Source organism: Chrysochloris asiatica, unplaced genomic scaffold, assembly GCF_000296735.1.
Source record: "Chrysochloris asiatica unplaced genomic scaffold, ChrAsi1.0 scaffold00349, whole genome shotgun sequence".
Lineage (NCBI taxonomy): Eukaryota > Metazoa > Chordata > Mammalia > Afrosoricida > Chrysochloridae > Chrysochloris > Chrysochloris asiatica.
This window is the reverse complement of record NW_006408867.1, coordinates 2,575,181-2,594,103: the sequence shown is the minus strand read 5'-3', so window position 1 is coordinate 2,594,103 and position 18,923 is coordinate 2,575,181. Positions and strand designations below refer to the sequence as shown.

At 38.4% G+C, this 18,923-nt stretch overlaps 1 protein-coding gene across 4 annotated transcripts in view; it reads right to left on the bottom strand.

Annotated features, from left to right (window-relative positions):
- The window catches only part of POU2F1 (POU class 2 homeobox 1), a 284,637-nt gene that overhangs the window by 14,226 nt on the left and 251,488 nt on the right, over positions 1-18,923 (bottom strand). For all 4 annotated transcript variants that reach the window (XM_006875998.1, XM_006875996.1, XM_006875997.1 and 1 more), the window contains one exon: positions 17,183-17,288. In XM_006875998.1, the coding sequence (XP_006876060.1) occupies positions 17,183-17,288 (106 nt within the window). The remainder of the gene's footprint in view (positions 1-17,182; positions 17,289-18,923) is intronic.

Sequence of the window (18,923 nt, the reverse complement as noted above, 5' to 3'; positions counted from 1 at the left end):
AGGGAGGTTAGCAGAGGAAAGGTGAAGGTAGCAGGAGACATAGGGAGGAATGTAATAGTTAAAGTGAATGGAGGTTAAAACTGTAAACTGTTGGTGCATAGAGGGGATTGCAATCTTTGTAATGAAGCAAAGTATATAATTTGTTGAATGTAAAACTAATGATCAGCTGTGTAAGCCTTCACTTAATTCACAATAAAAAGTTTAAAAACAAACAAACAAGAGAAACAAAGTACTACAGCAACTCTCACTCTGAAATGCAACTAATCTGGGGAGGGGGCACGCCCGTGGCAAAACTCATAAGCAAAACACCCCTGTTTTGAAAGCACCTTTCATTCAGAAATCTCCTTTGTAGTCTCCATAGGAAAAAATCAAACAAAGCAGTAAAATCAAGCACTTTTCTAAGAACAGGTGCCACAGGAAATGATTAAAGGTGTTGTTGGTAAGTGCCCTCAAGTCAATTGACTCATAGCGACCCTGTAATAGGGTTCCCAAAGTGGCTGGTAGGTTTGAAACACTAAGTTCATGGTTAGCAGTCAAATGCTTATATGTCTAAAATTCTTCTTTGCATTAAAAAAGTTTAAGTAACTGTTCCATAATAATTATCAGCTCTCAAAATGCCTTTATTTTTGTTATTCATGGAAGAAATGAATAAGATACAATGATATTATCTCATAAAAGTTCATATGAAAGCTGAAGATTGTTTAGAGAGACCTTGTTGTTAAGTGCTGTTGAGTCGGTTCTGACTCAAAGCAACCCTGAATAGGGTTTCTAAGAAGCAGCTGCTGAGTTTGAACCACTAACCCTGAGGCTCAAAAAGAAATAAATAAAATCAAGATAGCTGTATTTCTTTTTGTTAAAAGGAAAACAACATTTAGATGTAACTAACTAATGGATATTAAAAATGTTGTTGTTGTTAAGTGTCATCAAGTCGATTCCGACCCATAGCGACCCTGTAAAGGGTTTCCGAGGAGCACAAGTGAAAATTCGTGGGGATTAGTTAATGTTTGAGATCAGCATTAGTTCATATAAATATCATATAAATACACACACACACACACACACATATATATTGTTGTTGTTTTCGTTAAGTGCTGTAGAGTCAGTTCCGACCCATAGTGACCCTCTGTAGGGTTTCCTAGCAGCAGCCAGTGGGTTTGAACCAGGGACCTTGTGGTTCAAACTTACCTTACAGTCCAGTGCATTATCCTGCAGTGCCACACCAGGACTATTACCGGCTGCTCCTCTGAAACCCTATACAGGGTCGTTATGGGTTGGAACCAACTCTACAGCACACAACTATATAGACATATGATATATGTGTGTGTGTGTGTATATATATATATATACACATATACATACACATGTGTGTGTATGTCAAACTATTCTAGTGGTTCCAATGAAAACACAAAAAATTTGGAAAGTCTTAATAATATAATCTATTTTTTTAGATTGTCTTCAAAAAATTATCTTAACATGGAAATCAATATTAAAGTTATTAATATTTTACATTTTTTAATACTAAGTGTTTAAAAATGGTGTGTATTTTACATGTACAACAAATCTCAATTTGAACTAACCACATGTAAGTGCTCAAAAACCACCAGTGGCTAGTGGTTTTATATAGGACAGCACCGACCAAAAATCTATGTTAGGCTTGGTGAGTCCCAGAGGCAAGTGTGAACTAAAGAATGTCAAGTTACTGTGTTACATAGGGCTTTCTTTCATGGGGTAGGTAATCTTCCACAAAGCAGAAGATGCCATTGTTCCTAGTGAGCTGGAACTTCTAATTCATGTCCTTGTATTTTAGTTACCAGTAAGTGTCACAGGCTACAAAAACAGGTGCCTAAAGCAGGTAGAACTTAATTCAGTGAGATTCACTGGGCTCTAGGGTTTAGAACTTTCTCAAAATGTTGTTTTTATATGTCATCGAGTCGGTTCTGACTCAGAGTGATTCTGTACAGGGTTTCCAAGGAGCTGCTGGTGGGATTTCTCACAACTGAGAACTCAAAAAGACCAAAAAAAAATCTATAAAATTTCAATGTAATAATTCTGTGACATATAAAAGACTTTGAATGTATTAGAAAAGAACCAGACTAATCAAAATTAATTATTTCAAACTTATAAGGGTATAATTGGATTCCTGGTGTGGCACTGCAGGATAAACACTGGACCACAAGGTCCGTTTGAACTGAAAGATGAGAGGTTCAAACTCACCAGCCACTCTGAGGAAACTCTGTATAGGGTTGCTATGAGTTGGAACTAACTTGGAGGCATCTAACAATGACAAGGGTATCATTACTGCCGTGCAGTAAATTACTTTATATGATTTTTCTACTTGTAGTCTTTGTAAGTTCCACCAAATAATGTATTACTAAAGTAAAAGTAGACTCCCTTCTCTTGCAACAGCTTTATCCCAAATTCAGACATTTCTGTTCTCCTTTCAAATTTTAGTGTGAACCCTTTTCCTGCATTCAACTCTTCATGTTAATTTTCTGAAGTTTCTTTCACATATCCCAGAACTAAGGAGAAACTTGATTATCTATTTCACTCCGACCCTATTCTTCCCCACCTCCCACCATGCCGCTCAAAAGTGACTCTGATGTCCATGTTGCTATTGTTGTTCAGCGTCTTCCAGTCAGTTACAACTCACAGCGATCTTAAGCACAACTTAATGAAACACTGCTCAGTCCTGTGCCATCCTCACAAGTTGTTACGCTTGAACTCCCTGCTGCTGCCACAGTGTCAAACTATCTTGTTGGGGGTTGGGGGGGCCTTATTCTTTTTCACCGACTCTCTACCAAGCACGATGTCCTCCAGGAACTGGTCCCTTATGACAATATCTCCAAAGTATGAGAGAGGAAATCTCACCATCCTAGATTCTAAGGTGCATTCTAGCTATACTTCTTCCAACACAGATTTGTTAGTTCTACTAGTAGTCTATGATACTTTTAATACTCTTCTACAACACCATAACTCAAATGCATCAATTCTTCTACAGTATTCTTTATTCACTGTTCAACTTTCACATGCACATGACGCTACTGAAAATACCAAGGTTGTGTTAGGTACACCTTAGTCCTCAAACTGACCTCTTTGCTCTCGAGCATTTTAAAGTGGTCTTCTGTAGCAGATTTGCCTAATGCAATACACATCATTTGATTGCTTGACTGCTGCTTCCATGAGTGTTGATAATGGATCCAAGCAAAATGAAGTCTTTGACAATTTCAATCTTTTCTCCATTTATCATGGTACTTATTGGTCCAGTGGTGGGGGTTTTTGCTTTCATTACATTGAAGTACAACCCTTACTGAAGACTGTGGTCTTTGATCTTCATCAGAAAGCATTTTAAGTTTTATTAGCTTTCAGCAAGCAAGGTTGCATCATCTGCATATCTCATGTTAATGGTTCTGACTCCAATCCTGACACCATGTTCTTTGTCATATAATCCAGCTTCTCAGATTATTTACTCAGCGTACAGACTGAGTAAGTATGGTGAAAAAAATACAACCCTTGCATTCACTGTTCCTGATTTTAAACCATTCAGTGTCCCCTTGTTCGATTTGACCAACTGCCTTTTGGTCCAAGTACAGGTTCCTTAGGAATATAAGTGTTCAGGAATACTCATTTTCTGCAATGTTGCTCACAGCCTGTCATGATCCACACAGTTGAAAGCCTTTGCATAGTAAATAAAGCACAAGGAAGCATCTTTTTGGTATTCTCTGCTTTCAGCCAAGATTCATTTGATGTCAGCAATGACATCTTTTATTCGACGTCCTCGTTTGAATTCAGCTTGAACCTCTGGCAGTTTCCTATCCATATACTGCTGTGGCTGTTTTTGTATTATCTTTAGCAAAACATTACTTACATGTGATACTAATGATATTGTCCAATGATTTCCACATTTTGTTGGATCACCTCTCTTTGGAATGGACAGAAATATGGATCTCTTTCAATCAGTTGGTCAGGTAGCTGTCTTCCAAATTTCTTGGCATAGATGAGTGAGTGCCTCCAGTGTTGCATCAGTTTGTTGAAAGATTTCAATTTGTAGTCCTTCAATTCCTGGAGCCTTGTTCTTTCCCAATGCCTTCAGTGCACCTTGGACGACTCCTTACTTCAGTACCACTGGCTCTTGGTCATATGCTACCTCTTGAAATGGTTTAACATTGACCATTCCTTTTTAGTACAGTGATTCTGTATATTCCTTCCACCTTCTTTTGATGCTTTCTGCATCATTCAATATTTTTCTCATGGTGTTGTGTTGTTGTTAAGTGCCATCAAGTCAGTTCTGATCCATAGCGACCTTGTACAGGAGCGACTGGTGAGCTAGAACCACCAACCTTGCGGTTCAAACCGACTTTGCAGTCTGTCGCATAAACCCACAATGCCACGCCAGGACTCCACTTTGCTCATAGAATCTTTCAGTATTGCTAGTTGAGGCTTGAATTTTTGTCTTCAATTCTTCCAACTTGAGAAATACTGAGTAACTACTCTTCTCTTTTGGTTTACTTACTACAGGTCTTTGTGCATTTTATTATAATACTTGACCTTGTCTTCTGGAGCTTCCCTTTGAAACTTTCTCTTTAGTAGGTATGATATACATTGTTGTTAAGTTCCATCATGTCAGTTCCGAATCACAGCACCCTGCATAGGGTTTCTGAGGAGCAGCTGGGGGGTTTGAACTGCCAACCTTGTGGGTCTACCTATTATTAATTGAAAAGGGTGAACTGACTCCTCAAAAATATCAGTATTATGATTTATATGACTCTCTATTGTTGCTGCTCTTACAGTTATACATTTGTGGACATCATTAATCAGATTTTCATTATTTTTCAGTTCTAAATCTATATCAATTTATATCACTGAGTTTCTGATATTGTGCTGAGTCCTGCATTTATCACATTAAAATTCACTTTTTTCCTGTTTTATACTCTTTTCCTATGGCTTTCTCCTTGTTTAGTAAATATGTAAATACCTTTTCTCATTCTGGTCTACTGCTAAGAAATTTCAGTGTGTTTTCACTCTTTACTGATTTCTCACCTTATTTAAAATCTGATTTCCTTTGGGCACTACTTCCCTTTCAAAATTCTGAATTTGAAATTGCCTATTTTCATAGGACACCATTTCTTGAAATTAAAAGGCTTAATACCTTGCTTCTCCCCACCTCCACCCCACCCCCCCACCCCCATCACTTTCAGAACATTATCATTTAGGAACTCCTTAAATTCCACAGGCTGACAAAGAAAACGCCAGTCAAATTTCAACAGGGAATTTAATCTGGCCAGACAACTAACTGCCATTGCGTCAATTCTGACTCAAGGGCAACTCTACATAGGGTGTCCAAGGCAAAATCTATACAGAAGCAGACAGCCTCATCTTTCTCCTACTGAGTGATTGGTGGGTTTGAGCTGCCAACTTTGCAGTTAGCAGACCAGTGCTTATCCTACAGTGCCATCCAGGCTCCTTTAATTTGGGCCAGGAGTTGAGAATTCCAGAAACAATGCAAAGTTGTTTTGTTTGGTTTTAATTCTCGAATCACACTCTAGGTATCTTGAATAGGAATTCCATGAACCTCAATGTGAGACTCATTAAGTGCTACTGTATAACATTCAACATGATCTTTAATTTTCTCAGTCAGTGAAACATACTTTAATAAACAAATGTATTTTATAACAGGAAGACAGGGGCTCAATTTCCTGTTACTTGGGCAATTTTGATCAAGAAACTTAGGCATGCTACAGCCTTAATGTATTCAACAAAATAGTTCGTCACTATCTACTTAATAAGTTAGTATGTGCAAGAACGTTTGTAAAATACCTGGCTCCTTCTCTTGCCTCCTACCTCACCTTTAAAACTTTTAAAAAACAATTTTACTGAAGCATAATTTATATGCCAAAAACTCACCTAAAGGAAGTAAATAATTCATTAGCGTATTTACAGAGCTATGCAACCAAAGCTCTGTAATCACCGTGATCCCAATTAGAACATTTGTGTCCCTCTAAAAAGACTACTCATGTCCATTTGTAGTGGCTCCCACCCAAAGCCCTGGACCTTTGCTGGTGGTCTCTATAAATATGCCTTTTTCTGGACTTTTCATATAAATGGGATCATACAATACATGGCCTTTTGCATCTAGCTTCTTTAAACTAACAACATTTTCAAGGTTTACTTATGAGGCTAAGTCAAAAAAGATTGCTACAAAATTATAGCAACTTTTATTAAATATATCAAAATGCTCAACTTGTTTCTCAACACACCTTCCCAGTTAGGTCTATACTATTCTTCAGGTGGTGTTTCTACCTCTCTAACCTTTCCCCTAAATAGTCGGAAGTAGTTCATCACTCCTTCTTCCTAGTCTGTCTTCGTCTGGAAGCTCATCTGAAACTTGTCCACCATGGGTGACCCTACTGGTATTTAAAAGACCGGTGTCATAGCTTCCAGAATCACAGCAACTCACAAGCCACGACAGTATGACAAATGGACAGACGAGTGGTGGAATCTGTACATGGACCAAGAGGCAGTTGTTTGAACAAAGCATGGGAACACTGAATGGTTTAAAATTAAGAAAGGTATGTGACAGGGTTGAATTCTTTCACCGTACATATTCAACCAGTTGTTGTTGTTGTTGTTGTTAAGTGCCGTTGAGTCGGTTCCGACCCATAGCGACCCTGTACAGGGTTTCCGAGGGTGTAAATCTTTACGGGAGTAGAAAGCCTCATCTTTCTCCCGCGGAGTGGCTGGTAGTTTCGAACCGCTGACCTTAAGGTTCGCAGCCCGATTCGTAACCACTACGCTACCAGAGCTCCTTTATTCCAAGAAGTTGGATTATCTGAAGAAAAACGTAGTATTAGGATTAGAGGAAGACTCACTAACAACCTGCAATATGCAGATGACACAATCTTGCTTGCTGAAAGTGAAGAGGACTTAAAATATTTACTGGTGAAGATCAAAGGCCACAGCCTTCAGTATGGGTTGCATCTCAATGTAAAGAAAACAAAAATCCTCACCACTGGACCAATAAACAACATTCTTATCAACAGAGAAAAGATTGAAGTTGTCAAGGGCTTCAATCTTCTTGGATCAACGATCAATATTCACGGAAGCAGCAGTCAAGAAATCAAACAATGCATTACATTATGCAAACCTGCTGCACAAAACCTTTTTAAAGTGTTGAAGAGCAAAGATGTCAGCTTGAGGAATAAGGTGCGCCTGTCCCAAGCCATGGTATTTTCAATAACCTCATATTCATGTGAAAGCTGGACAGTGAATAAGGAAGACTGTAGAAGAATTGATGCTTTTGAGTTATGGTGTTGGAGGAGAATATTGAAAGTGCCATGGGCTGTCAAAAGAACCGTCGGTTCTTTTTTGAAGAAGTGCAGCTAGAGTGCTTCTTGGAGGCCAGGATGGCCAAACTTCGTCTCTCATACTTCGGACATGTTGTCAGGAGGGACCAGTCACTGGAGAAGGATATCATGTTTGGTAAGGTCTAGGGTCAGAGAAAAAGAGGAAGACACCCAGCAAGATGGATTGGCAAAGCAGCAGCATCAATGGGTTCAAGAGTGGCAACAATTATGAGGTTGACCCAGGACTGGGCAGTGTTTTGTTCTGCTGTGCATAGGGTCGCTATGAGTCGGTAGTGACTCTATGGCACCTAACAACAACCTTTCCCCAAAGAATGCCATGCTCTTCAATTTACACCACCTCAGAGCAGCAATTTTGGCATTCTCAAGAGATTCAAATTCTGTTCCTTGAGTTTGGGGAACACAAAAAAAGTGTGAAGGGGCAATATCAGGAATGCAGAGTAAATGAGGTAAGATTTCCCAATGAAATTCTTGTGGGATAGCCCAAGCTACCTTTAAAGATGAGCCCATGCATTGACATGATGGAAAAAAATTCCTTGGTGCAACTTTTCTGGTCTTTTCTAACCAACGTTCTTAAAAATTCTTGATAATAAGTCACTGTGATCGTCCTGAATCCTTTGAGAAAATTCATCAAGACTGTTGCTGTTCTTATTAAGCGTCACTTAGTCTGCTCCAAATCACAGCAATCCTGTGCACAAGGGAAGGAAACACTGCCTCCTCCTGCACCATCCTCACAATTGTTGTTTGAACCATTAGTGCAGCCACTATGTTAATCCGTCTCATTGGGGATCTTCCTTGTTTTTGCTGACCTTCTACTTTACTAAGCATGATGTTCTTTTCAGGTACTGGTACCGCATAATATGCCCAAAGTACATGAGATAAAGTCTCACCATCCTCACTTCTTAGGGGCATTCTGGCTGTACTTGATCCAAGAGAGATTTGTTTTTCTGGCAGGCCATGGTACTTTCGAGAATTCAAATGCATCAATTCTTCTTTGGTCTTCCTTATTCATTGTCCAGATTTCATATGCATATGAGGTGACTGAAAACATCATGGCATGGCTCAGGAACACCTTTGACCTCAAAGTGACATCTTTGCTCTTTTTAACACTGTAAAGAGGTCCTTTGCAACAGATTTGCCCAATGCAATGCATTCTTTGATGATTAACTGCTGCTTCTGTGAACATTGATTGTGATTCCCTTTATTGAAATGTAAAATGAAACCCATGACAACTTCAATCTTTTCTCATTCTTATCATGTTTATAGGTCCAGTTGTGAGGATTCTTGTTTTCTTTACATAGAGTTGTAATTAGTACTGAAGGTGGTATTCTTTGATCTTCCTCAGTAAGTTTGTCATTTGTCTGTCAGTTGGTTGTACTGTGGTGGCTTACATGTTGCTATGATGCTAGAAGTTATGACATTGGTGTTTCAAATACCAGGTGGCTCACACATGGTGGGGACAGGTGTCGGTGGAGCTTCCAGACTGAGAACAGGCTAGAAAGAAGGAATCCACTTCTGAGGTATTCTGAATCAAAGAAACTAAAGTAATGACTACTTTCCTAAAACATAAATTTCCAGCCCATGTGGCTTCAACTGGTAAATTCTATCAGACATGTTAAGGAAGACGCAATACCAATATTACAGAAATTCTTTGAAAAAGCAGACTCGAAAATACTTCTCCATTCATTTCGTGAGGCTAGAATCACAAAACACAGTACTTCTCCTCCGACACTTTCACTAAAGGGAACAGTTGTGATTCAGTTGTAGAATTCTTGTCTTCCATGAGGGAGACTTGGGCTTGATTCCTGGTCAGTGCACCTCAAGTGCAGCCATCACTCATCTATCAACAGAGGCTTACACGTTGCTAAGATGCAGAATGGGGCTTCAGTGACACTTCCAAGTCCTGATGGACTAAACAGGCCTGGTGACCTATTGAAAAATCAGCCAATGAAAGTTCTATGAATAAAGGAGTCAATGGGCTTGGGGAATAAGGACCACAGTCTGGGGGACATCTAGGCTAACGGACATCACATAGTCCACAAAGACAAAGTGCTATATCCTACACTGGTGGGTACTATCTGGAATCTTAAAGTTTATGAGCAGCTTTCTAAGATGCAATTATTAGTCTCTCCTTGTATTAAGTAAGTAAGAATGAAGAACAGCAAAGACACAAGAAAACAATTTGTCATAAGGATTAATCAACCATGTAAAGCTCAGCCTCCAACTATTCTGAGCTAGAAGAGCTAGATGGAACACAGCTACCACTATCAACCAATCTGATCGGGATGACAATGGAAGGTTTTGGATACACGAGGAGAAGAAACATGTAAAACAAAATTCAAACTTATAGGACCAGATTTATTGGTTTAGAAACTGGAAAAACTCTAGAGACTGTGATACTTAGACACTTTTTAAGTTTCAGCCTAAACATTAATGCCAGTGAAGATGAAATAGAAGAATTCTATCAACTTCTTCAATCTGAAACTGATCAAACATGTAATCCAAGATATACTGATCATCACTGGCAATTGGAATGCAAACGCTGCAAACAAAGAAGAAGGATCAGTAGTTGGGAAATATGGCCTTGGTGATTGAAATAATGCTGGAGATCACATGATAGAATTCTACAAAACAAATGATTTGTTCATTTCAAATATCTTCTTTAAACAACATAAAAGATGACTATACACATGGACCTCACCAGATGGAATACACAGAAATCAAATTGACTACATCTGTGGAAAGAGATGGTGGAAAAGCACCATATCATCAACCACAAGGCCAGGTGCAGATTGTGGAACAGATCATCAATTGCTCATATGCAAATTCGACTGAAGCTGAATAAAATGAAAACAAGTCCATGAGAGCCAAAATATGACCTTGAATGTATCTCACCTGAATGTAGAGATCATCTGAATAACAGATTTCATACATTAAACACTAAAGACATAAGACCAGAAAAGAGTTGTGGGATGACATCAAGAACATCATATAGGAAGACAGCAAAAAGTCATTAAGAAGACAAGAAAGAAGGAAAAGATCAAAATGGATGTCAGAAGAGACACTGAAACTTGCTTCGCAGTGTAGAGATGCTAAAGGAAATGGAAGAAATGAGAAGGTACAAGAGCTGAACAGAAAATGTCAAAGGTCAGCTTCTGCACACAAAGTCAAATATTACAACAAAATGTGTAAAGATCTGGAATCAGAAAACCAAAAGGGAAGAACATGTTCAGCATTTCTCAAGCTGAGGGAACTGAAGAAAAAATTCAAGCCTCAAGATTTGTTACTGAAGGATTCTCTGGGCAAATTATTGAATGAAGCGAAAGCATCAAAAGACGATAGAAGGAATACTCAGAGTCATTGTACAAACAGGAAATGGTTGATGTTCAACCATTTCAAGAGGTAGTAGTATATGATCAAGAGCCAATGATACCGTAGGAAGAAGTCTAAGGTGCATTGAAGGAATTGGCAAAGAACAAGGCACCAGGAACTGATGGAATAAAAATCGAAATCTTTCAACAAAGTGAGGCAGCACTGGAGGCACTCACTCATGCCAAGAAATGTGGAAGACAACTATCTGACTAACTGATTGGAAGGAATCTGTATTTATGCCCATTCCAAAGAGAGGTGACTCAATGGAATGTGGAATTCATCAGAAAATACCTTTGATATCCCATGAGAGTAAAGTTTTACTAATGGTAATACAAGCATGGCTGCAAGCATACATTGACAGAGAATCTCCAGAGGTTCAAGCTGGATTCAGAAGAGGACGTAGAACGAGGGATATCAATGCTGACATCAGATGGAGCTGGGCTGAAAGCAGAGAATACCAGAGAGATGGTTATTTGTGCTTTATTGACGATGCAAAGGCTTTCGATTGTGTGGATCATGACAAGCTATCAACAACATTGTGAAGTTTGAGTATTCCAGAACACTTAATTGTGCTCATGAAGAACCTGTACATGGACCAAGAGGCAGTTGCTCGAACAGAACATGGGAACACTGAATGGTTTAAAATTAGTAAAGGTGTACGACAGGGTTGTATTCTTTGACCATAACTTATTCAAACTGTATGTAAAATAAATAATCCGAGAGGCTGGGTTGTATGAAGAAAAATGTGACATCAGGATAGGAGGACTTAAAATACTAACTGATGAAGATCAAAGACCATAGCCTTCAATATGGTTGCATCTCAATGTAAAGAAAACAAAAATCCTCACCACTGGACCAATAAACAACATTCTTATCAATGGAGAAAAGATTGGAGTTGCCAAAGACTTAATTTTTCTCGTACCAACCATTAACCCTCATGGAAGCAGCAGCAGCAAAGAAATCAAATGATGTATTGCATTAGGCAAATCTGCTGCACAAGACCTTTTTAAAGTGTTGTAGAGCAAAGATGTCAGCTTGAGGACTAAGGTGTGCCTGACCCAAGCCATGGTATTTTCAATAACCTCATAAGCATGTGAAAGTTGGACAGTGAATAAGGACGATTGTAGAAGAATTGATGCATTTGAGTTATGGTGTTGGAGGAAAATATTTAAAGTGCCATGGGCTGCCAAAAGAACAAACAGATCTGTTTTTTAAGAAGTGCAGTCAGAGTGCTCCTTGGAGGCCAGAATGGGCAGACTTCGTCTCTCATACTTCTGACATATTGTCAGGAGTGATCAGTCGCTGGAGAAGTATATCATGTTTGGTAAGATGAAGGGTCAGAGAAAAAAAGGAAGCTCCCCAGCAAAATGGCTTGGCAAAGTGGTAGCCATCAATGGGCTCAAGTGTGGCAACAATTGTGAGGTTAGCCCAGGACTGGGCAGTGTTTCGTTTTGTTGTGCATAAGGTCACTGTGAGCCGGTACCAACTCGATGGCACCTAACTACAACAACAACAAATGAGTTGGAAATGACTCAATGGCAATGTTATTTTTTTTTTTTTTAAAGGGATAATGAAGCCCCAATAATGTAGTGCTTCAGCACATGGGTGCTACCTATAAAGTTGGTGGTTTGAACCCATTCCCCGTTCCTCAAGAGAATTATGTGGCACTATGCTTATGTGAAGATTTATAGTCTTGGACACCCTTTGGGGTAATTCTACGCTGCCCTACAGTAATCTCTATGAGGCCGAATTGACTTCCATGGCAACTCTTTGTTTGGGGTTTAATGATTAAGGATGTAGAACATATTTTCTTGTGTTTATTGTATGTTGTTAAGTGCCAACTCATAGCGACCGTGTACAGGGTTTCTGAGAAGCAATGGGGGGTTTTAACTGCTGATCTTGTGGTAAGCACTCTAGTGCTTATTCTACAGTGTCATACCAGGACCCCTTATTGTATACTACTTTTTAAATAAAAAATGTATGCTCAATAAAGTGCAACTTTTTAAAGTTATATTCTGGTAAGTTTTAACAAATATACACAACTTCGTAGCCACCTTGTAACCTTCTAACTATGATTAAAATTTAGATTATTTCCACATCAAAAAGTTCATGCTCCTCTGTAATGAGTTTACCCAACCTCTATCGACAATTAGAAAGATCTCCCTCACACTAGCATTAACAGTGAAATTCAATGAAACAGAAAACAACAAATGCTGGTGAGGGTGTAGAGAAATTGGGACTATCCTAAATTTCTGGTGGGACTGAAAAGTGGTTCCATCACTCTGGAAAATGGCATGGCACTTCCTCAGAAAGTTGGAAACAGAAATAACTTTTGACCCAACAATCCCTCTATTTGGTATATTTCCACAAGAAAAATGAGCCAGAACACGAACAGATACTTGCACACTGATGTTCATTGCAGTAGTATTTACAGTAGCAAAAAGGAGGAGACAGCCTAAGTGCCCAAAAATAGAAGAATAAATAAACAAGTTTTGGAACATACATACAATGGAATACTATGCAATGCTGAAGAATCTTCGAAACACCTCAGAACATGGGTAAACCTGGTGGACATTATTCTGAGTGAAATCAGTCAATTATAAAAAGACAAATATTGTATGTGACCATAACTGTAAAAGTTCAAGAAAAGGTTTTTCTTAAAACCAGACTAAAAGAATCATTCTTTGATGATTACGGGAGGGAGTGAGGGAAAAGTAATTCATACACAATGACAGGAGGGAGGACAATAAACAAGAAGAGGTAGGGTGGCCGGCAGAATAATGAAGGCAGGTGAAGACACAGGGAGGTATGCCTGGGCTAAAGGGGATAGAGGTGAGTAGTGATATATATATATATATTACCTTGGAACAACAGTGTTCTCTGTGTAGACAGAAGGACTGAGACAGGATGAATGGGTAAGGGAGGAAGAATGGCATATATATAATATTTATATATTCCACAGATATGTGAATTTGAAAGAGGGTATTTGTACCTGAGTATTTATTTACCTTTCTTGTAAACACAACTATGAATGTGGTGGTGCATACATCAGGCAAAATGATGAAACTTCCTAGATAGCATCAAATATCCTAAGGCAATGAGTTCATGGGTCTGGGGGCTCAGGACCATAGTCTCTGGGGACACTCTGGTCAACTGGCATAACATAGTCCACAATGACTATGTTCTACATCCTGCTTAGGTGAGTAGCATCTGGGACCTTTAGAGCTCATGGGCAGCCATCTAAGATGCAGCTACTGGTTTCTCCATGTGCACAAGAAAGAAGTGATAAGAATAATGGACTAATGGAACATGTGATCACCAGTTTCCATGACTCTAGGACCAGAATTGCTTGTCAGTGCCTTGCTATCACTACCAACTCCCCTAGTAGGGATCATATCAGAGGGTCCTGGCTAAGTGGGAGAAAATGGGGAACACTCAAAATTACTTAATAAAATGAAAGAGACCAGGTTTACTGGTCAGAAAGAGACTGGAGGAACCTGAGACTAAGGCTCTCAGCCACCCTTCAGGTCCAGAACTCACTCTTGTGGCTCAATTTTCAACCAAGCAATAGACAGGTTTACAGTGGGGAACAACAGTACTAGTAAGGTACGTTCACCATGGAATGGTCACTCATTCAAAATCAAAAGGGCAACATTTTTCTAATGATAAAGTTGAGAAGGGATAGAAAGGAGGGTGGAATACAAATAGGAGGAAAAGGCCTAACTGCTATTGCATGGAAGTGAATGTAATCACTGAGATGAAACAAAGTGTATGATTTGTTGACTGTAAACCTGATGATTCTGTATGTAACCCTTTATTCAATTCACAATAAAAGATTTAAAAATAGTATAACCATTCAATAAAATATTAGAGGCAAATCAAAAGTACAAATGTAAAAGCTATAGCAAGAAGGGAAATTCACAAAAGAGAGAGAGAAAAAAAAGCAGGATATCAAACTGTCTAAACAAGAGAGAATGGTGGAATCCACAGGACTATGGCCCTTTACAACCCTTCATGTCTGCAACTGAACTCACTTCATGGCCCAATTTTCAGTCTAATAATAGACAGGTTTATAAGAAGAACAATAACACTAGGGAGATACACACACACATTTGAAATCAAAGGGTAGCATTTACCTAAGGACAAAGTCCCAAAGGGTTAAGAAAGAAGGAGGAATGAAAATGACAAGCACAGGGAGGAAGTGAGATAAGTAAGTGATGTTATAATGTGGGGATTGTAAGAAAAGACATGAAAAAAAACGTGTAGGAATTGTTGAATGAAAAACTGATGTGCTCTGTTTACCTTCACCAAGAGCTAGAAAATAAGCTAAAAAGATTTCAAGTGAAAGTGAAAATAGTACACATTGTCATTATGTTTTACCTGTTTGGATTTCCTACAATGTTAAATTTTTAATTTTTATTATTTAAAAAAAATAAAAGAAAAATCCTTCAGAAAATACTATCAACTTGCAATCATTTAGATGAAACAAAGTACATTATTTGTTGAATGTGATGATCTTGTCTGTAAACCTTTACTCAATTCACAATATAATAAAAGGAAAACAAAAAAAAAATGTTACCAACATTTTTAGAAAAGTCGTAATTAAATCCACATATACGTGCTGAATCACAAAGTTCAATTAATTTTGATTTATCAGTTAAGAAGCTGGAAAACAATTCAAAACTTTTAGCTTAATAAGTATGTAAATCTCCTTCAAGTTATCTTTGGTTTCAGATTCTCCCATTTTAGGAACTCTGAAAAGCTACTTGTGATTAACATACTATTAAGAATCCTTCTTCAAAACATGAGTAACTTTAGATTTCACAAAGTAAGACTAATAATTTGTTGAGAAGGTAGAGTTAGTTCATAATTTACTAAATGAAGTCTGTCAAATTAGGTTGTAAGCTTCTCAGAAGCAGAGATTTTATGTTCATATCCCTGATGCTTTATAGAATGCCCATCACCAACAGTTGGCTTATTAAGCTGACATTGTCTTCTCAGACACACGTTTTCAACCTGGAACCTGTGGACACCGAAGGTAAACATACATAGCCTAGGTGAAGTGGGGCATCATGGGGTTGTCTACTTCAAATTTCATGAAGAGCTGTATATCTAGTTTTGCAACAGAAGCTTGTAGCTTTCTTCAAATTCTCAAAAGGAAAAATATTCAAAGGAGGTCAAGGAGCATGTAATAAACAAATTGTGAGATTTCCTAGTAACTTAGAAATTTAATAATTATATGAAGTCATTTATTCAATTTTCATATAAGGGCTAGGTCACATTGTCCAAAAGACAAAATAAATTTCAAACATGAGTGAATAGAATCAAGAATCCCAACTCAGAGTAAACTCAAATTTGAGTGAATTATCATACTGTTGGTAGGTACTGTGGAGCATGTTCCTACTCATAATGATCATAGTAGGTACAATACAGGTCCTGTGCCACACTAACATGAGCACACTGTGGCAATCCAACTTGTTGAGGTTTTCTTCTATGTCATTGGACCTCTACTTTACTCACCCCATGATTTACTACCATATAATTAAAGTAGTGAATAACTACAGCATGTCTTAACGCAATATATTTTGATGGCAATGCTAAGTCATTTTAAATGCACTTGGAAATGTTTTTATCTAAGACAGGTCAAAGAGTTGTTCATTTTATAGTGAGTGTGCCTACTAAATGTCAGGCACTCGGATAGGCAGTGAGGTCACACACACACACACACACACACACACACACACACACAAATGTAGATTTTCTGAGAAGTGCTAAGACTTGTGAAAGACAAGATGTGTAAAAAGATAATTGCTTGTAATATTGGTAGGTGGAAATGAGTAGTTTCCTGGGGAAGCTAAAGCATACATACAAGAAGAACTGATATTTAAACTAGAGTAGTTTTATCTGTATCAGGTATCCTGGTGTGATGCTACAGGATAAAGCACTAGACCACAAGATCAGTTTGAACCACAAGGTCGGCATTTCAAACTCATCAGCCAATCATCCTTGGAAACCCTATCTAGGGTCATTCTGAGTGGATTTGACTCAACAGCACTTAATAACAACAACAACAAAGACAGACATTTCAGGTTGTGGGGACATTTCCAAAGGTATGGATGGAGTCCTTCTGTGTGCTGAAATGGGGGGAGGAGAGGGAGTAGAGGAAGAGCAAGTCCAGGCTGGAAAGAGTCTTCTATGAATATTTCCCTCAATTAAAAAAGCAAGAGCTATTGAAGCTTTTCAATAAAGAAAAAGTACCCTGAAGATGATGGATTAAACTGGGAAAGAACAAAAAACAGAGGAAAATTCTTTCCTAAAATGATTCTTTCTGACAAAATTAATCATATTCTTTCTTTGCTAAAGCTTTATGTTTTCATATAAAACTTTTTAATGTCAATTCTCATAGAAATCTCATATGGACCCACCAGTTGCAGTGCTCAGCTGCTGCTTACCTGTAACAGACAGATTGGTAACAGCAGCGCTGCTTAGCGGGAGGACAGGGTTGACTGTGAGGGTAGTTGCTGCACTGCTTGTCACAAGGCTTGGTGTGGTTGCCACCTAGAGGTTAGAAATAAAAATAAGCACAAAGCACTGAAAATCAACGCCTGGAATTTTAAACCTATCTGGTAAGACTTACTTGCCTGTAAAATATATAAGCCATAAATATTTATTTAAGAATAGATATTTGATATAAAAATAAACCTTAATTTTAAAAAATATTTAAATCTTGTGTAAAACAGAATAAAGTAAAATAGGTCTAATGGAAAATGATTTGGTAATCAGTCTTTGATCTTGGAACTGAGAAAACTGGCATCACATTAGAAAGCTGCTAAGAGAACTGAAATCACAAATGGCTGTGTCCCAGGCTTTAAAAAGAAAACGAACCCCCCCCTAAGTTCCAAAACTGTTGAATCATACATACTCTGATTCAGTAAAACAGTACACTATAATAATCATGCACACAGCAGCAGAAAACTATTCTACAGGGTTAGGGAAACTGGGGCTCTTGAATAGTTTTGTTTTATTACTAGATAGTGTAGGAGTGAGGAGGGCTAGACAACCTCATGAGTAACCTATGTTTGAAGCGAACTACAGTTGACATGTGACTCCCTTGACCTTTGTGGTAGTGGTTGTATGCCAACAGTTGGTTCCAACTCAGAGACCCTTTATAGGGTTTCTTTTTTTTGTTGCTCTTTTGGTTTGGTTTGATATTTGTATTCTTGAAATTTTTTTTTTAAAGTGAGGGTTTGTTTTTTTTTAATTACAAAAAATTCTACAATTTTATAAAGAATACTGTTTTCCTTCTAGTACAAAGATAACTAAAACACAAAACAGTCCTCTATTCAAAACAAAATAGTATCTAATGACTATCTTTCTCATAACTACTGTCTCATGAACTTTATGACTAAAGTCCTACCATTTCACATCCATAGTTTTATTCAGATAGTCTGCTTTCTTCATTCCTGCTGTCACTAAGTTGATTCTGACTCATGGTGACCCCACGTGTTAGAGCAGAACTTCTCAACAGCATTTTCTTGGCCATACTAGTAGACTGCAGGTCTTTCTTCTATGGTACAGTTGGATGGGGTCACATTGCCACTCTTTATGTTAATACCCAGGGGTTTCTCAACAAATCAATATGCTTTTCATGTTAATTTCTGATTTAAAAGCTTTCCAGTATGGGATAGTACTCATGCAAAATAAAAATAAATAATAAAGGAATATGCAAGAAAATAATCTTCCCTTGTTTGCAATACTAGTTGGCCAGGTGGAGTCACATTTACAATCGCTTTAAAGGTCAAGGGAAGGAGCCCTGGTAGTATAGAGGATTGATTACAAGCTGGACTGCTAACTGCAAGGTCAGTAATTGAAATCTACCCACTGCTCTGATGGAGAAGGATGAGGCGTTCAGCTCCAGTAATGATTTACAGTCTTGGAAACCCTATACAGGGTCGCTGAGTTGGAACCAACTGCTGGCACACAACCACCACCACAAAGGTCAAGGGAGTCACATGACAACTGTTGTTGTTGTTGTCCAGTGCCATCGAGTCGGAACCGACTCATAGTGACCCCACGCACTGCAGAACGAAACAATGTTCAATCCTGGGCCAACCTCACTACCGCTGCCACACTTGACGCCATCAATGATGCCACCTGGCTGATCCATCTCGTTGGGGGTCTTCCTCTTTTTCT